The 19944-nt window shown below is 35.6% G+C and overlaps 3 protein-coding genes across 4 annotated transcripts; 2 read left to right on the forward strand and 1 right to left on the reverse strand.

Moving 5' to 3' along the window:
* Positions 1 to 1217: 1217 nt before the first annotated feature.
* LOC125208914 (germin-like protein subfamily 1 member 11) lies at positions 1218 to 2182 on the reverse strand. Its single transcript, XM_048108440.1, has 2 exons — positions 2024 to 2182; positions 1218 to 1914 (listed from the first exon to the last, which is right to left on the reverse strand). Exons 1-2 carry the CDS (start codon positions 2151 to 2153, stop codon positions 1334 to 1336), a joined length of 711 nt encoding a protein of 236 aa, XP_047964397.1. The 5' UTR covers positions 2154 to 2182; the 3' UTR covers positions 1218 to 1333.
* Positions 2183 to 5278: 3096 nt separating this feature from the next.
* Positions 5279 to 6221, forward strand: LOC125217155 (germin-like protein subfamily 1 member 11). The gene is made up of 2 exons (XM_048118990.1): positions 5279 to 5430; positions 5524 to 6221. Exons 1-2 carry the CDS (start codon positions 5301 to 5303, stop codon positions 6102 to 6104), a joined length of 711 nt encoding a protein of 236 aa, XP_047974947.1. The 5' UTR covers positions 5279 to 5300; the 3' UTR covers positions 6105 to 6221.
* Positions 6222 to 8702: 2481 nt separating this feature from the next.
* On the forward strand, positions 8703 to 18477 carry LOC125213773 (protein MODIFIED TRANSPORT TO THE VACUOLE 1-like). 2 transcript variants are annotated; one of them, XM_048114505.1, is made up of 5 exons: positions 8703 to 9034; positions 9797 to 10549; positions 10680 to 10835; positions 11363 to 12313; positions 18166 to 18477. In XM_048114505.1, the coding sequence occupies exons 1-5, from the start codon at positions 8828 to 8830 to the stop codon at positions 18184 to 18186; spliced, it is 2088 nt and encodes a 695-aa protein (XP_047970462.1). In that variant the 5' UTR covers positions 8703 to 8827; the 3' UTR covers positions 18187 to 18477. The 2 variants fall into 2 exon arrangements, with proteins under 2 accessions (XP_047970462.1, XP_047970461.1); XM_048114504.1 differs by lacking the exon at positions 18166 to 18477 and adding an exon at positions 14061 to 14840.
* Positions 18478 to 19944: the final 1467 nt, after the last annotated feature.

Raw genomic sequence — 19944 nt, forward strand, 5'->3', positions numbered from 1 at the left:
TCCCGCCGGCCGCAAGGAAGGAAGAAGGCGACGGCCACCCGCCGTCGCGCCCCGACTTCATCCACCCCCGCTCCCGCTCCCTTTGTGCCTCCTCCACCCCCGAACAACTCGTTGTGGGCCCTCTTGGTTCAACTTTATATGAACGATATGTCTAACATGACTCCCGACCAACTTGCAACACATGTGGGAATGATACGGGGTCTCAAGAGAATATTGGGGAAAGAGGACTAGTCTTCCACGTGTGTATTTTTTAGTCTTTAATTATGTAATTTTTAATTTGTAGGATTTTTATTATGTATTTTTTTATTTTCTAGGATTTTAATTATGTATATTTATTTTTTAGGATTTTAATTATGTAATTTTTATTTTTTAGGATTTTTAATTATGTAAATTTTATTTTTTTAATGCATTTTTATAATGTAGAAATATTTTTAGTAATTGAAGTATTTAAATTGAATAATAGAATGGTTGGACCCTTGAGCTTGTCCTTGCGGAAGAGCACGGATGTGGGTGTTATGCTCTTAGCTAAGGAGAAGGGGTAAAAGTGGGTTCGGGCCCACCTCCGTGCTCTTGTTTAAGAGCACGATTGGGGATGCTCTTAGGCCAGCTAATATAGGGGAATATATTACCACTAAAATAAAAGATTTTTGTGTTGAGAAAGGTCTAGTACACCAAACATCATGTGCCTACGCCCTTGAACATAATGGGGTAGTTGAACGCAAAAACTTTATACTTCTTGAGACTACTAGGGCTCTTCTTTTGAACTCAAAGGCCCAAATTTTTTCTTGCCGAAGGCAATTGCCACCTCAGTATATATATCTTGTCAATCGATTACCCACAAAAATACTCAATCTCAAAAACCTTTTTAAGTTTTATCCACCTTGACTAGTGTCCCACCTGCACTTTTCCTCGAACCCCATATAAAATGGTGTCTTGTATCACTTTTTTTATTAGAACTACAAGGAATAAGCTTTGTTGCAACATGATGTAAATGGATTGTTGTTACTTATTACTTGGATTACAATGAGAGTGCGATCGCAAGATATGACACGATGGTCTACCTTTATTCATGTATAAATAAATCGTAGAGATCTGCCACATGGCATAATGCAGACGACTGATCCAGGATCATAATTTGGCCTTAGTTTGGATAAATATGTAATTGCAAACTCCATGCAAACTCCATAGCTTGGATCATAATTTGACACAATAATAAATAATGCAACACAAGTACATTAATACCACAACTAAATCAATACAACAATTCTTATTAGATTTGAGCACACATGTGAAGCTCACATTTATTTATTGATGCATAGAAAATAATAGATAACTAATTGACATTTCCAGTCCAGGTGAGTGATTGTAGATGCTCAACAAGTTTATCATCATCATCACCAAGTTGGAATGCTTTAGCAAGAATATGAGGAGGAACGGATGGCTCAGATCCGAAGATGGATTTAGCAATAGTCATGACTCCTGGATTTTGGCTATTGAAAGCAGCAATCGCAACTGCTTTGGTTTTCCCAATGTTGTACTGGAAATGAATCATACCCCGAGGGAACACGAAGATGTCACCCGCATTCAAGATCTTGGCGAAGAACGGGTTCTTTCCGTTGGGATCAACCGGGTTTGAGTTGATGAGACCCGCGTAAAGAGTGCCTTCCAACACAAGGAATATTTCAGCTCCACGTGGATGTAGGTGGGGCGGATTGAGGCCTTCGAGATCAAAGTCAAGACGGGCAATTGCGACTCCCTGTGTGTTGAGACCTGATAGAATCTCATCGTAAACTAATGTTATTTTCGACCCCAGTGGATTTGTCACTTGTCTCGACTCGTTCAGCCCTCCCGCATAGTAGAAGTCGTCTGCTGTCACGCTTTTCGGGTCCTTGCATATCTTTCCATTCACAAATACTGCATGCACGACCGGCACAACATACACATATATATTTAGAGACTAGAGTTTGCATTTGATTACATCCCTATATATGAATATATTACTCAAATAAACACAATTGATTACCTGCCGCTTCAGTGTCATCGACTGCAATGCAGAAATCTTGCAATGGGGCAGGGTCGTATGCTTCCACACACAATGAAGCAATAGTAAGAAAGGCGAAAAATAATAAAATCTGAACTCCCGATGTATTCATCTTATAACTCTGTAATTTCTCTTGGTAGATGTTTGTTAGATACTTACTACTAAGATATCTCAGCTCCTATATTTATAGTCAAATGTTTAGACAGAAATTAATGAATAGCGTTTTCCAGTCCAACAAAGCCGTCTCAATTATTATTCGCGGTTTCTATTGGCGAGGTTGGTATTTACACGATTCTGCTCCATAATTGAGATTACCACTTTGAACATATATATGAAATCAAGCACATTTTAAATTCTCTCTATTGATATACCATTTTCTATGTTACGTAGCAAATTTTTGTTTTGTCTCCCACATATTATAGTTCATAAATTAATTAACTTTGTTTTTTATATATTTCATGTAGTTAATAAAATTCACCATCTAATTTTTTATCTAGTTATCAAATTAAGTTTGTTTTTCATCATTTATATTTTATCTGTCATCGTTCTCTAATATATACTTCATCTGTCATAGTTCTCAAATACTCCTTTGAGCTCCTATTCAATGTGTGTGCATGGGGTTGGACCTTGCCGTCCATCCTAAGTCCTAACACGAGAATCCAAAATGCAATCTCGATCTAATCCATTTTAATTTTTATGTTCGAAATTTTATTTTCTAAAACTTTTTGTTTGAGATTAGTTCTAAATGAGATGTTTGTCGGACCATAGTCGAAACAAAGCCACAATGGATTACATCTAGTTTCCTTTTATTTTTGTAGACTTATTTTACTCAATAGAGATAGAAAAACTAACTGAACGGAGAAACTAACTGAACGGAGAAGAAATTAAGAGAAGAAATTAAGAGTTTGTAGACTTGGTTAATATCATTGAGCTCCTATTCAATGTGCGTTCACGGGGGTTGACTCACAAAAAATATCATATCTAGCACCTAAATGTGAAAGTCCAAAATTGCCCTTTATGTCTTGGGGGCATTTTTGGTGCAAAATTGTGATGAATAGTAAAAAAGTACCATAAATGTGATTACACCTTAATTCAATGACTACTCATGATATTTTTAAAGTTCAAGTATCGTTTCCGTGCGAACGCATAGTTCATTAGGATGAAATTATTTCATACTCCCTCTGTCCTATTCAAATAGTCTATATTTAGTTTTTGTTTGTTTCATAGTAATAGTCTATATCTAAATATGTTAACCTTTTTTTTTCTTTCTCTTTTACTTTATCGTTTATGGGCCCCACTATTCAGTATAAAATTTCAATTATTTCTTCTCGTTCTCTCTTACTTTATCAAGTATGCATTAAAACTCGTGTCAACCTAAATGATATATTTCTATACAATGGATGAAGTACTATAATCAATTGAAGGAATACTATTATTTTGCATCTCTCTCCGCAACTCATCATGCACATAATTTCTACTTTAATTTATTTTTATCAATTATCTTTTCAATAAGTTGTTGTCAATTACTTCATCAATTAAACTTAATTATTAATTTGAATTTTCCTTTTTAGAATCATGTTTAAATATTCGCTTAGAAAATTATTTCCAGAGCAATAATAGGAGCATGTTTCCATTAATTCTACATAACAGAAGTGTGAGTACATGATTGTTCAAGGACATTTTATTCTAATATAATGTTAGTGTATGATATAAATGTGATGAAAGATCAATGTGTTGTTCGAGTATATATGCTCACAGTTTTAATAAAGTATCACAAATTTATTATAATAATAAGTCAATTTTTTAGTAGTGGTAGACAAACACAATTCATCTTCTATATATTGGTACCAATAACCATGATGCATATATTTGGTATTTATTAATATTTTTATTTCAAATCGTCTTACCGCTAATATAAGATAGAATGATTATGCAAATTCGATCAACCCAAAGGTAGAATTATTTTTTCAGAAGGAAGTAATACAAGAAACACATATATTACGATAAATAATGTAATAGTAATATAGGGTAGAGTTCTTATTAAAAACTTGGACTCGAATTCTAAAACTTACAAAGTTTGTGTTTTTAACCAAAATTATTTAATTAGTTAATAAATTTGCAAACATACCGAGGATTCAAAATAATCCCTATACCATGTATTATGATAGAATTTGGCAACCAAACATCATCTAAAGGACGAAATATATACTATAGTATTTATGCCATTTTATTTTCTTTTAAGATCCTAGAATTTCCTAACTACTTATAAATAATGAATAAGATTTATGTTAATTAATAGAAAATGAGGACCACAGAAAAAAAACTATCCAAAATAAAAATGGAATATTTTTATGAGATGGACCAAAATTTTAAAAAAAATATTTTTATGGGACAACGAGAGTTTGGATAGGAGCTCAATGATATTAACCAAGTCTACAAACTCTGAATTTCTTCTTCGTTCAGTCAGTTTCTCCGTTCAGTCAGTTTCTCCGTTCAGTTAGTTTTTCTATCTCTATTGAGTATTGGATACTAACTCAATGATATTAACTAAGTCTACAAAAATAAAAGGAAACTAGATGTGATCCATTGTGGCTTTGTTTCGACTATGGTCCGACAAACATCTCATTTAGAACTAATCTCAAACAAAAAGTGTAAGAAAATGACATTTCGAACATTAAAGATAAAATGGATTAGATCGAGATTGCATCTCAGATTCTCGGGTTAGGACTTAGGACGGACGACAAGGTCCAACCCCCATGCATGCACATTCAATCGGAGCTCAATGGAGTATTTTGAGAACTATGACACATGAAATATAGTATTAGAGAACGATGACGGAAAAAATATAAATGATGAAAAACAAAGTTAATTTGATAACTAGATGAAAATTAGAAGGTGGAAAATAAACTTAATTTAATAACTCTACATGAAATATAGATGGTGAAAAACAAAGTTAATTAATATGAACTATAATATGTGGGAGACAAAACAAAAATTTGCTACGTAATATAGAATTTGGTATATCAATAGAGAGAATTTAAAATGTGCTTGATTTCATATATATGTTCAAAGTTATGGAACAGAATCGTGCAAATACCAAACTCACCAATAGAAGCTGGGAATAATAATAGAGACGGCTTTGTTGGACTGGAAAACGCAATTCATTAATTTATGTCTAAACATTTAACTATAAATATAAGAGTTGAGATATCATAGTAGTACCTCACAAACATCTACCAAAAGAAATTAAAATATTAAGATGAATACATCTGGAGTTCAAATTTTGCTATTTTTTGCATTTCTTACTATTGCTTCATTGTCTGTGGAAGCATACGACCCTGATCCATTGCAAGATTTCTGCATTGCAGTTAATGACACTGAAGCCGCAGGTAATCAATTGTGTTTATTTGAGTAATATATATGTAGAGATGTAATCAAATGCAAATTCTAAATACATGTGTACGTAATGCTGGTGCATGCAGTATTTGTGAATGGAAAGATATGCAAGGACCCGAAAAGCGTGACAGCAGACGACTTCTACTACGCGGGAGGGTTGAACGAGTCGAGACAAGTGACAAATCCACTCGGGTCAAAAATAACGTTGGTTTACGATGAGATTCTATCAGGTCTCAACACACAGGGAGTTGCCATTGCTCGTCTTGACTTTGATCTCGAAGGCCTCAATCCGCCCCACCTACATCCACGTGGAGCTGAAATATTCCTTGTGTTGGAAGGCACTCTTTACGCGGGTCTCATCAATTCAAACCCGGCTGATCCCAACGGAAAGAATCCGTTCTTCGCCAAGATCTTGAATGCGGGAGACATCTTCGTGTTCCCTCGGGGTATGATTCATTTCCAGTACAACATTGGGAAAACCAAAGCAGTTGCGATTGCTGCTTTCAATAGCCAAAATCCAGGAGTCATGACTATTGCTAAATCCATCTTCGGATCTGAGCCATCCGTTCCTCCTCATATTCTTGCTAAAGCATTCCAACTTGGTGATGATGATGAAAAACTTGTTGAGCATCTACAATCACTCACCTGGACTGGAAACGTCAATTAGTTTTCTTGTATTTTCTATGCATCCATAAATAAATGTGAGCTTCACATGTGTGCTCAAATCTAATAAAAATTGTTGTAACAAGTCCAATTTTATTTCCCGATAATATTAATTTCCTTTTTTGTGTTTTGCTTTAAATTTATTTATTTGATTTTTTTGGTTTAAGTATTTTTTACAATTTCAAGTTCAAGTTGTAATATTATTATATGAAGAAATAGGATAATTAAATAAAGCAAAAATGATCAGAGACGAACGGTAACTTTTGCTCTCTTTGCGGTCAATAGACTCGTAAAATTGTGGCCATAACTTACACACACTATATTTAGAAGATGTATGCACTTTCAAAGACAAAAGGAAATAGGAATGGACTTGCCATTCAGATCACAGGAGAGAACAACATCAAACACGAAGAAGGCGAGACGACACAGAGTTTAACATGCTTCCATGAAAAAAAACTAAAGAAAACTCTTTGCATTGTTCGTTTTCGCCTTCGATCGATCCTCGTCCCAGATCAAACATGGCAGACAAAGAGAAGAAGAAATCATTGCCAAAGTTTGGATCATGGGATGTCAAGAATCCAGCGGCCGCGGGGCAGTACTCGATGGTATTTGATCGGGCCCGCAACGAGAAGCGGGCGGGCCAGGACAAGCAAGACGCTTCGCCCCGCCTCAGCACCGATAAGGCGTCTTTCGCTAGCAAGGATAGGGCCAATTCGAAGCCTTCTTCTGGCAAGAAGTGGCTATGCTGCTCTAGCATCAATTATGCGGAGTCATGAGATTGGTTTTTGTATTTGTTAATACTCGATCCAAACATGCGTACAATGAATTGATCAAAGGGATCAATTCCTTTGTTTCTTTCTCTTTTTGTGTATATGTCGTGGAATGTTTTAAGAGGTGAATGTTCAGTTCACTGAAAAATAATGATAACATTTTGATGGTTATTCTTTATGTTTTGCTCTTCTTTTTATTCTCTCTATTGATTCAGAGGGAACTTTACCATTTCATAATTTATGGCGTAATAATATATGCCTTTCAATACGATTAAATTATAGAGAGCACCCTAAATGCTCAGGAGATTTGCGAGCACTTTGCAAGCACCGAGTACAATAGCGAGCACAACTGAGTATTCTGTCGCATGACCAATTTGCGAGCATAGTCGTTGTCGTTAAAATGTTTTGGTGCACTCGGTGCTCACAAACGGTTTCTGATAAAAAAAAATAGTGATTCTCGTGCGCTTTGGTCGATATTATCGAGCACTAGTAGTAGCAAATTGATGGTCACTCATTTTTTTTTCATTTTTGCCAAGAGAATAAAAATATTTTACACTGTGGAAGACATTTTTTGGGGCTAATTGGCTAGGTTATCAGTTCGGGATCTCCCTTATTGATGGTCATGGGTTGGATTTAGATGCATTCTTCACTCTTCCATAATACTCCCTCCGTCCCAGAAAGATTGTCCCAGTTCATTTTTTACACTCGTTTTGCAAAAATAATAATAAATAGGTAAAGTTGAAAGAGAATAAAATAAGAGAAAGAATAATGTAGGTAAGACTATTCTCTACATTATCCTATCTTTTAATTTACTCTCTCTTTACTTTAACTATTTATTATTATTTTTGCAAAACGGGTATGAAAAAGAAAATGGGACAATCTTTCTGGGACGGAGGGAGTAATTTTTTTAAAATAAATAATTACTCCCTTATTCTCCATTCAAGTGAATCATTTGTTCTGAGCACAAGATTTAAGAAAAAGATACTCACTCCGTCCCTAATAAACATGAGCATTTGATTTGACATAAATTTTAATATATAATTGGTGCAATAAAAGAGAGGGAAATAAAAGATAGTATAAGTAGTGTTAATGGGAATAAGCTCAACATCGTTAGTAATGTAGTATAACAGCATAAGTTGTAAATAAAATGATTATATGGATAATGTATTGTTTAACAATTCCAAAATTAGAAAGTTCATACTTTAAGGTACATACTAATAAAAAATTAGTTCATACTTTCTAGAAACATACAAAGTATCATTTTTATTTTCAATAGCCCCATAAATATATTCAGTATTCATTTATGGAAAGTTTTTTTCTCCAACACAATCACTCCCTATAACTCTATCCGTCCAAAAAAAATATATAAAATTGTAAATGACACGAATTTTAATGTGCAATTGGTAAAATAAGAGAAATAAGAAATGATAAGAGAGAGAAAAAGGGAAAATGAAATGAGAATAGTGTTAGTAGATCGTGAGATTCTCATTATTAATGATGCGTAATTGATTAAAATCTTTCTTATTTAGGCTTAGTTTAATTTTGGGAAATGTTCTAAAATAATAAAACTAGTCTATTTTTTTTTAGGATAGACGAGTATCTATTTTTATGAAACGAATTGAGATTTTTTAAAATTCGGATAGTTCCTATTTCTAATTTAGCAGAACCACTTACATTTATGTTGGCGCTATTAGCGAAATTAAGCTGTTGGGACATACCGACGGCGCCGCCCAATTATCTGCCACCGCACCCACATGTTTAATTATTCCCATTATTTTTCAATCAGTTAAATTAAAATTAAATTAAATTGAATATTGTGCACATTTCTCATATCATAAAAATTAGTAAAACAAAAACCCAGCCCCATCGATCATCGATTTGTTCAGGAAGACAGAATTCCACCCAAAATTAATTGATTAATTATTGGAGCTGCCGAGTTCTGATCGTGAGGAGGAGAATGAAGCAGAGCAGGAGGGCGGTAGAGTCGTATTGGAGGTCTAGAATGGTGGACGACGCTACCTCCGACGAGGATAAGGTGACTCCGGTTTACAAATTGGAAGAAATTTGCGATTTGCTGAGGTCTTCCCACCCCTCCATCGTTAAGGAAGTCTCACACTTCATTCTCAAGCGCCTTGACCACAAATCGCCAATCGTTAAGCAGAAGGTCTCCATTTATTACTCCCTTTCTTTCTTTCTTTCTCCCCAATTGCTTATTGTTATATTTTTTAGGGAAATTGAAACTTTTCTTTTGGACTGTTGTTTGATCTGCTATAGATGGTAGGTGTTGTTGTGGTATTGGTGCATTTACTTGCGAGTTAGTCTCAGCAAAACACGCTCTTCTGAAAATCAAACCAAATGTAGCTATAATTTTGAGAACTCATCTGTGATAACAACGTATTAGATGTATTGCCTTGAGAGTTTATAAGCTAGAGAGAGAATTGTGAGTTAGAGAGGAAAAGGAAATTAATTGAAGATAGATGATACTGATAGAGTATTTTTTTATTTTAAATAAAAAAGTACTATCAAACTATGTTAGGGTTATTTTTATAAAATAGTTGGTGCTTCTAAGATTATGAAGAAATGAGATGGGGTTAAAGAGTTTAGTTTTAGAGAAGCTTATAAGGTGTTGGAGCTTATTTTTACACCTTATAAGTTGTTTACGGGCTTATTTTGCCAAACTCTTATCAAGATGTGATTTATCTGCATTACTTTTATATGGAACTGAGTAGAGCTGCTAATCTGTGCCCAATATTTCCATTGAATTTCGGTATATTGTTCCTCTTCATGACCTGTATTATACACTTATAGTATACAAATTATAAGTGTCCACATCAATCAGAGTGCCCCTTCTGTAGTTGTTAACTCTTAACTTTATCTTGAAGCATATAAGTTATCTCAGTTTACTTTATGGATATTGTGTTTTCAGGCACTAAGAATCATCAAATATGCAGTAGGGAAGTCAGGTGCTGAGTTCAGACGAGAGATGCAAAGGAATTCTGTTGCCGTACGCCAATTAATCCATTACAGGGGCCAGCCAGATCCTTTGAAAGGGGATGCACTGAACAAGGCTGTTAGGGAAACAGCACAGGAAACACTATCTGCTTTATTCACATCGGATGAGAGCAAAGCTGCACCCATAGAAAGTAAACTTGGTAGTCGAATTCAAGGATTTGGAAATACCAACTATGAATTGCCTTCCGAAGAAAAAAAGTCCTTCATGAATGAAATTGTTGACCTTGGAAGTGCCACAATCAAACATGGACTGAGTAGTTTGGCACAGTCTCCATCTCTTAGAACAAACAATGAAACTGGGAGTTACAGAAGTCCAACTCTTCAGCGATCTTTCAGTCAGGAAAGTGATCACTCTAAAAGACATGAAGCAGTTGATTATAATGCTCAAACGCAAACCTCTTCTCGATTCTCCAAAAATGCTGGTTCTGGAAATTGGGGCCAAGATTTCAGTACGTCCGAGGCAGACACTACTAATGGAGCCTATGAATCAACTTATAGCAAAAAGACTCGTGAGGAGAAACTGTTAGAGACAATTGTAACATCTGGTGGTGTCCGTTTACAGCCTACTCGAGATGCACTTCATGGCTTCTTGAACGATGCTTCAAAGTTAGATGCTTTGTCTTTAGCACATGCAATCGAAACAAAGCTGAAAGTACCTATGTGGCAGGTATGTTACCTTATGTTTCCTTATAAAATACTTTTGGAGCCTTTCTTTCTGTGTGAATTGCATGTATCATATTCTTCCCCAAACAATTCTCATCCAAACTTCAGCTGAACTATTGACACTACTCATTCAGGTTCGCATGAAAGCTATTTGCGTTCTTGAGGCAGTGCTGAGGAAGAAAAATGATGGGAATTTTTATGTCATATCTTCTTATTTTAGCGATAACAGCAATGCAGTGATACAGTGTTCGGAATCTCCCCAAGCATCTCTAAGGGAGAAGGCAAATAAGGTAAGTACATTATTTTTATAGTTGCCTTGTTAGTGGTGAGGAAAGAGTTGTCCAAACTGTTATTAGGAGGTGATCGGTATGCAATAATGTGATACAAATAATATTCCATTCATATTATTAGTTTTGTTTGGGATCGGCAGTCTCCATTCTCGAAGAAATCAATCTTATAGCATAAAGAATTATATTAATTCTCTTCAGGCCAGCCAAATACCCTCTTTTTTGTTTTTAATTTATACACATTATGTTTCACTATCACATGACAGCTACTTATGGATGGGGGCCACTCCAGTTAAAGGTAGCTGTAACCTGCAGATGAAACTATCTTAATCCTGCATAAAAGCCTTAGGAGGATGCATATACTGCAGTAGCATAGATAGATAATCTTTGCTGCTTTACGAATTAAAAAAATAGGTTCTAAATAAATGCTGTAGTTGTTGAGATGCAAGCTTATTTTCTTTATCCTCCAGTTTGGTCCTTGTTTGTTTATATTTCACGTAGAATAAATATTTAATTGAGTGTCCTTGTAGGTATTGAGTCTTCTGAGTGGTGAAAAAGGTGGTGGAGAAAATAATCAAGTTGAAAGATCGGCAAAGACACCCCAGCCTTCAATGATTCCTGACTTGCTAGATACCATTGATTCCCACGATCTTATGGGGGTGGAAGATTCTCAGAAGGCCGAGACCGAGCCTAGTACTTCAACTGCTGGACCTTCTACTGCTCCAATGATTAATGACTTATTGGGGGACAGTTTTGGTGGTGGTGATAGCACCAACGGGCAGAAGGTCGATGATGACCCATTTGCAGATGTCTCCTTCCATACCAGTCTTGATAAGGGCCATGAAAATGATTTCTTCTCTGGTATGGTGATAAACAAGTCGGAAATTAAGGATGCCCGTGTAGCAGCTAGTAGAACTGAATCTGAACCATTTGACCTTTTCAACTCAAGGTCCCAGGAGCTTGAAAATGCTGGAAAAGATTTTAATGACTTGATGGGCGATTTGTCTATACATGGAAACGAACCATTTAAGAAGCAAAATGGAAGTATTACTGAGAAGAGCCCACAACATATTCTTTCAGCATCCAGTATTCCCCAAGAAAACAACGTTCATAACAACATCTTGAATAGGGAATCTGCTTCTCAAGCTGCAGGGATCAATGCAGCTCCCATGTTCCCTATGGGTGCTATGGGTTATAATTTTCCACCAGGGTTGATGTTCAATCCTGCATTAGCTTCTCATGCAATGAATAATGTTTCCATGGAGAATCTCTTTGCTCAACCCCAGTTCCTTGCTGCAATGTCCAACTTTCAGCAGCTAGGGCATCTGCAATCAAGCACAGGTTTTAGTGCTGCTGGGTCGGTTGTAGGAAATTCTTCAGCCTTCCCAGATGTTTTTAATTCTACCATTGCTGCCCAACCTCCGACTTCACTAATGAACGACTCGAAAAGAGAGGACACTAGAGCATTTGATTTTATCTCTGTAAGTTTGCACTTTACTCTCCATTGTTACTTATTGCTTTTTAGTCGAGCAGTTCAAATCTTTGACCTTCTTGGGGTTTACAATCTTTGCCGTATATTCTCTCTTTCAAAGTTACAGTCTTGCTTTGCAAGTGTATGCGTTAAGTACCCACACATCTTCAAATCGCATTCCTTCATTTGTAGCATGTTGGCAGGATTTAGAAATAGCTACTATAATTCTATGAAAACTGGCCATCCTTCCTAATGAAGTTTCTGGTGCACATATGTTTCATACTTTCTATTTTTTATGAAAGTGAGCTTCTGTGAATCTACTTAGAGATGTGTACAAAATTGTTCTGGAACTATCTGATCTTTGATTGGAAATTACTGATAGAGATGGGGTTATTACGGTGGCTTAGCCTAGGATGAGCTTTTCTGCTTTGCTACATGGACTAGCTCGACTTTTCGTTCATAATTATCATGTTGTTTTGCAAATGATGTGAATTGAGGCTAAAGCCAGATCCTTAGTTTCTTGTCATCTTGTTCCCTTTTCCATTCATCCCTTTTCTTTTTATTCCCATTTTCCCTTCTTCCTGAAAGGCCATCAGACAAAGTGTATCTATTGACAATGGCACATTAATATCTTTTCAAGACTGTGAGACAAGATGCGAACTTATTTGAGACTTGATTTGTGGATGTCCTTTACTTTGGACCTACTCATCTAATTATCCAAGATAGAAATTGTGGTTTCTGGCAACAAATTTTAAAAAATTGTCCGAATGCTCAAAAGATGCAAACTTTTGCATCCAGCTGCAGCAACCTTTAATTTGCTTGTGGTGCAAGCTGTGTGCCAGTGAGCACATAGGCCACAATTAATAGTTTTGTTAAGAAATTGATGTCAGGACATGTTAGAGATTCTTGTAAAATGAAGGCTATCTAATATTCAAACAGGTATAGTTGACATGACCTTGATGACAGCTTAGAGATCTAATCGACTTGCTTGAGGTAGCTCATTGTTTGAAATTCTAATTCACATCCAGCTCAAGAAACATAAAAAAAAAAGATATATTTTGTGTTGGATCAATCAGTGTTCAGCTCATGGAGCTGAATCATCCAACTGTAGCACTATTAGAACTTGCAAAAACCTTTATCTTGGGAAACTTGTTGAGAACATATTAAAAATGACTAAAAAGTGAAAATTAACAAAGTTAAATAAATGGTTTCCCTTATAATTGGTAAAAGATGCATCTTTAGAAATATCTTTGTTAGATGAGGAGAGCACTCGAACTTCATGTTATTACTTTTGGGTAGTATCAAATGATGGCCTGTGATAACAATAATTTAGATGAATTTTTTTCACATCTTAGTGGTGTGGAGTAATTCATGATATTTGAAACTTTCATAAAGTTGTAGGGTTCTTAGAGTAGAGCGTGCTACGATGATGACACTGGTTTTAGTTTCATTAAGCTAGCTTTTATTATTTGATGAGAGTTCACTATGGATGATAGATTATACTCATAATACATAAGATTAAGTATTCGAGGGATTACATGTTCAAACATAAGCCAAATATTATTCTAACTATTAGAGTATGTAGTGGGCCATCTATTTTTACTTTTTGTCTAAGCCATCTATCACCCAAAGTAAATACCCCCTTATACTTTGATAAATACTAGTATGATTGTACATGACATTCTTCACATTAAATATTATGCATCTAGTTCAGAGTTGATGGTGTAATGCGGGGTAGCCTTTTGTTCATATTGCAGGATCATCTGGCTGCAGCTCGTGACCCCAAGCATGTAAATTAAGCATTTCTGTTACTGTCTCACATTGGTACAGTCTGGAATGGAGTAATCATTGATGTGGTTAATCTTGAAATTTGAATTGAGAAAAATAGTGGAGATGTTTCTACTTTTGGTAAAAGGTCACGGTCAGAATGTGGGTGAAATCTTGCTAGCGTATAGCAGGTGGAAAAGTTCACTGGCAGCAACCTGCAACGTTCAATGGAAATACGAAAAGGTTTTGGTAACTTTGCAAGATGTGCTTTTATGTTCCTTGTTTTTGAAAAAACGGAGTAAAATTCCAATGAGTTGCTCTCTCCGATTGCGATTCCTGAGTTTTTCCAAGGTAAAAAGCCGTTACTGTGTGATACACATTCTTCTCTCGAGAATGGATAAATCATGGGACAATTATTGGAGGCTCCAAAATTTCTGATTTATTGATGTCATATGGCCTGACCATTTCGTGTATGTTTGCCCGAGTTTGAAAGTGCTTCCATGATGGTACATTACATTCCCTTCTCCTGTCTTGCACTATGTCTGGAATCCAGATCAAGGTAAACAGGTTGTTCATACATTTTTCCATTTGAAATGCTGTTATTTTCTAAATTGGTATTGAATTTTATCACTGCATACAAGTTGCAAGGATATTCGGCACCTTAGGTAGGACTGGGATTGGTTTAGAATGCTTATATTTTCCCCCATTACCTGCATATTTGTGTTATAAACATCATTTTGTGACAGAGTTATATGAGGCTTTTTTGTTCATGCAAAAGTGTGTGTAAGTTCACGATTCATCGCTATGCTAATTATGTTGTTTTAATCTTATGATGTAATAATATGGAAGTTAGATGATACCTCATGTCTTCTTCTCTGCGACCCCCCCATTCACCCACCCCTTCTCTCGAACATGCCGCCCCTTACTCCAATGGAGCGCACCGCCTTCCCCCCTTCCTATTGCGGATGCCCTAAGGGATTTATTATTTTATTTTATTTATTTTTTATTTATTTATTGCTAGCATGGGTTTTGTGGATATTTTTCTTTAATACTGTCTCCATTTTTGCTGGTTGCATGGGCGGATAGGATATAGTGGGGCAAATGTCTATCCTAAAAAATTTGCATCTATATTAATTTTTCTTCAAATTTGAATATTTATTTGAATTCCTTCTTAAACGCTCCTTCTCAATTCTTCAAATTATTTGCTTATGTTTTTGCCCCTCCAGAGTTTAATTCTAAGCTCTGCCCCGGCTGGCCGTAATTGTTCAAAATGGAATTATTTTCATTGCAACATCTTTTTCAATTCCCCATGTCCACAAAGAGTGCCCTTGTATATTGTTATTTTTGTTCGTTCACTAAAATTGTAAGTATGGTGTTTTCATTTTAGAAAATAACTTTATATGATGAGTTAATACCAAACTATTTATTACAAATCCCTCCGTCTCACAAAAATATACGTTTTGGGTTGGATATGAGTTTTAATGCACAATTGATAAAATAAGAGAGATATAGAAAGAAAAAGTAATTCAAGTATTGTTAGTGGAGAATGAGTTTCACCTCAATGCATTTTGGGTTGGGTACGAGTTTTAAATAGTTATAAATTACATATCTATGCACATAGTATGTTCCCGGAGCAAGTTCATCTATCGTGCTTCAAAGCACATCATTAGATGTACACAAAATACAATATTAAATGAATATAACTATCTTCATTTAAATTATTTTTATACAGTGTATGTCAAATTAAAGATAATTTTATGAGGATTTCAATAAGATCCAACATGTATATGTTTTGAGGTCAAAGTTTGATAAAATTTTCATAATCGTTCATATATTTTGTAAAGCAGTCTTATATCAATACAACTTACATAATATGTCGATAAAATGCTTATGCAATGTCAATATGAAATTGTGTTGACATTGTCGTGTGTTCATGTTGATATATTTAACAGAGAAAAGATATGCTGCATAATGAATATGGGCGATTGTGAGCGACTAAATCACACGTAGGTCCACTTTCCTTACTTTTAGAAATTTACTAACAAAATATAATTTCCTTTCATCTATTTCCATGTCAGCAAAATTATTTATTTTCTTTAATAGCTTTTCTTTATGGATTCGTCCCTTTTCATTATTTATCTTTCTACCAGCGCATGAATACTATTTCTAATTAACTTTCTTCTTCACCTAAACTAGACTATGTCATGGTTAGTTTCTGTTCAAATAAAATAGCTTCGTTTTTTTTGTTTTACTCTTTAGTTTTGATGATCTTAAAAAATAGTGCTACATTTTTTTAATTTAATAATTTAAATGAGATTTAATTTCTCAATGTAAAACTACGTTTCCAATTACTTTTAACTAGTATTTCAAAAGTTTTGGAAGAAAATCATTAAGGACTCAGATTTTGAATACAATAGGCTTTGAAAGGATGAAATTAATTAGATGCACGAAGTACTATGAAAAAAATAAGATGTATTCTTATAAAATCTGTTTCAAAACAATAAAACCATCAAAAGATTAAAATATTGTCATAGCAACACTAAGCGAACAGAATTAAAAAAATCACTAGCTATGGACATCAAGCTTTTTCATTTTTCGTTGATGTCGTGATGGTCATCTGCAACTGATCTGAAATATAAAGATGAGAGCAAAAACAGTAAATTAAATTTATTGGTCATTAAAACAACTAAACAATGTAAATAATGGGTCCTAACAATAATTCACATACCTGTCTTGCAACTTTGGGCAATTACGTTTATCATGTGATGCACCACGTAGTCCACAGCCACGACAAGCCCTAGTCTTTAAAATTGACTTCTCTTTTGATGATAACATTCGCTTACCACATCCTTTTGATCTTATCTTAGAAGGATCACCAATGTTTTTGGTTTTATCTAAGCTCTTCCTTGTTTGACTTCCGTGCATAGTTGTTGGACTAATATCCATCTCCTTGATTTTACCATGTATGTAATCAAGTTGTTCATCCAAAAACTTTGTCCCCTCGTCAGTCAAAGATGCATAATCAATTAGTGTTGAGGCCTTATAAGATAACTTGGCTCGTCGTGAGATCAAAAATCTTGTTGGATCATCATTGCAGTTTTCATCATCTAATATATAAGCAACACCACTCTTTGCTTCTCGTGTCCATCGCTTAAGGATATACTTATCAGGTAGTTCAAATATTTGGTTGACACGGAAGAAAGCTAGCATATGTCTGCACGGAATACCATCAAACTCAAATTTCCCACAATTACATGAGATATGGTCACTATTTTTATCATGCATCAGTAGCCTTGGTTTTGAGGACGAACTACTTTGGAAACTCATCACATTGTAAATCACAATATCATCTCTGATAGAGGTCTGTTGCACAAAGTAACCATGACTTCGACTCATTTCATCTTGAAATTCCGTCCATTTTTTTCGTGTACACTTTAACCATTTGAGCTTCCATCGGCCAATTTGTTTTGATTTTTGGTTGCTCATTCATGTCAACATGGTCTGCAACTAACTCATTGTGTCTTTGGCGTCTTAGTGCCCGATTGAATCGTGTGATAAAATCCATCAATGAGTTCTTGTGAGAGACATACTTTTAAAAAAATTAATGCGAACTCTCTGATCTCTGACTACTTGACATCCCTGCAAAAAAAACATGACTAAAATATGTCGGAACCCACTTATGCCGCAGTCCATACATCAACAATATCCAACTATTTTGTTCCAAGTTAGCACATCTAATAACCTCTTTCCATCCATTCTCAAATTCCTCAGGAGATGTTGAATTTTTAATAACATTCCTTATGCTCTGATAATGATCTCGGAAAGTCACTGGAGAAATCTTCTCTGGAAATTTGTTCAATATGTGTCACAAACAATAACGATGCACTGTTTCTGGCAGAACTTGTGCAAGTGCTTTCGTCATAGCAGGATCTTGATCAGTAATGATTGCTTTTGGTGCATCACTTGGCATAGCTTCCATAAACTTATTAAGCAACCAAATATATGATTCTGTCTTTGATAAGGCTAATTTCATGCATCGGTAATGTGCAAAAAAATGTTATAAATTGCTGAGGTCTAACACGTTTCCTAAGCCAGGTGTGTGAAGAAAATCGCTAGATCAAGGAAGTAAGGAAGGAGATGGTCTAGCGAAAGAAAAGGACGAAATGAGCAGGATTTACAAGGAAAATTGGCGTGACGGGGGAGTCTACAGCTGAGGACAACAAAGTCATTATCAATACCTCGCTGGACCCACTAAAGCGCCTATAAATAGAGAGGAGCATGCAGCGTAATGGATATAGTTTTCACTCTTCTTAGCTCATACATTTTACACACACTTGGGAAACATTCTGGGGGATAATCGTGATAGGGGGGGTACTTTCTAGAGATCTCGAGTTTGGTAACACCGTCCCAGTGAGGGCGAAGATACATTTGTTTTAATTTCAGTTGTTTTTGCTAGTTTCCACCGTCGAACTTCACTTTTGGGAGTCGACTTTGATGTTGATGATGTTTAACTGTTTATCGCTCATGGATCTGAGTTTAGCTGTTTAATTTCAAGTTACTTTTGCTTAGATCTCTCTACTGTTAGCGTAATTCTTAAATTGCTATGTCGATCTCTGTTTATTTCGTTATTGAGGTGTTTGATGTGGAATTGGGTGACAGATCTGTGGTTGATTGAGTGTTCGGAGCTTAAATTTGTAAATCTGACGTGATGGAGAATTTCTTCTGTTTGGAGTCCGTGTCGGACGCTTGGATCCGGAGTGGATTTAGCGTCTGAAGTTGGTTTTGGCGTGTGAAAGAAACAGTAGTGGATAGACTTGTTTTATTTCCTTTGTTTTCTATTTCCCTTCGTCTAGGTATGCAGATCTGTAAGTTTTTCGTTATTTATGCATAGATTTGATTCCAAGTTAGTAGCTCTGTGTTTTATTTGCTTATGTGTTTTCCCAAGAAGTTTTATGCGAATGTGGTTGTAGAAGACGATGTCACTGTCAGTTAGTACTAGAGTTAGTTATTCTGCCACTTTCCAGTCGTACTCTGCTTTTTTTTAGAGGTGGTCCCATCGTAGAATTATTTCCTAGGTCTAGCTGTTAGGTTAAGTTTCTTTCTAATATTCCCAAGTCAAGTTAATTTTAATTTTTCCTCAACCCAAGAAAATGCGTGGCAGCAGCCAACACCAAAAATACTCCCAAATCCTTGATTACGATTCTTACGCATCCTTCTCTGTGGGATCGATCCCTACTTCCCTATACTAGGTTTAGTAAAGTGGTTGAGGGTTTTTGAAGCGGGGAAGTACTTGTGTGTCCGACGACCGGGATTCCACGCAACCTACGAGTTCCTAGACCAAGTGATCTAGTGGACTTGCTGGATCTGGGGAACCTGCCTTATTTGAATATCGCAACACTGCACACACACCACACTTGTACTGTCACAACCAAGAGATAGGTAGCTTCAGTCTTCTCATCACTTAGAAATCCACATCCAAAAACTATCGTTTGATGATGATGATTAACCCCTACGAAAGGTGTAAAAATCATTCCGTACTTATTAGTGTTATAAGTGGAATCAAACACAACAACATCACCAAATGCTCCATAAGCCCTCCTTGATTTAGGATCTGCCCAAAAACATCTTTTGAATATATTCTCTGAATCTTGTCTCATAGTCAAAGAAAAATGATGAATTTTTCTCCTTCTCGGAAGTAAAGAATTCTATAAGAGTTTCAGCATCAATCCCCTTTTGTTCATCCCTTAATTCTCTCTCTAAATTCCTGATATCTCTTTCTGTGCAACCTACACTTTCGGGCCCCCCAGACTCCATCTCCAATAGTTGCATTTGTTGACAGGTTGGTATATTAGCTTCTGAAAATTGTTGAGTCAA

Source organism: Salvia hispanica, chromosome 3 (assembly GCF_023119035.1).
Source record: "Salvia hispanica cultivar TCC Black 2014 chromosome 3, UniMelb_Shisp_WGS_1.0, whole genome shotgun sequence".
Taxonomy (NCBI): Eukaryota; Viridiplantae; Streptophyta; class Magnoliopsida; order Lamiales; family Lamiaceae; genus Salvia; species Salvia hispanica.

What these genes read in the sequence shown, in the direction of transcription:
- LOC125208914 (XM_048108440.1), bottom strand. Translation starts at nt 2,153, where the DNA reads ATGAATACATCGGGAGTTCAGATTTTATTATTTTTCGCCTTTCTTACT. An exon ending in CGATGACACTGAAGCGGCAG is followed by an intron (nt 1,915 to 2,023) that starts GTAATCAATTGT and finishes TCGTGCATGCAG; the next exon opens with TATTTGTGAATGGAAAGATA.
- LOC125213773 (XM_048114504.1), top strand. Translation starts at nt 8,828, where the DNA reads ATGAAGCAGAGCAGGAGGGCGGTAGAGTCGTATTGGAGGTCTAGAATG. An exon ending in CGCCAATCGTTAAGCAGAAG is followed by an intron (nt 9,035 to 9,796) that starts GTCTCCATTTAT and finishes TTGTGTTTTCAG; the next exon opens with GCACTAAGAATCATCAAATA. An exon ending in GAGCATTTGATTTTATCTCT is followed by an intron (nt 12,314 to 14,060) that starts GTAAGTTTGCAC and finishes TTCATATTGCAG; the next exon opens with GATCATCTGGCTGCAGCTCG.
- LOC125217155 (XM_048118990.1), top strand. Translation starts at nt 5,301, where the DNA reads ATGAATACATCTGGAGTTCAAATTTTGCTATTTTTTGCATTTCTTACT. An exon ending in TAATGACACTGAAGCCGCAG is followed by an intron (nt 5,431 to 5,523) that starts GTAATCAATTGT and finishes TGGTGCATGCAG; the next exon opens with TATTTGTGAATGGAAAGATA.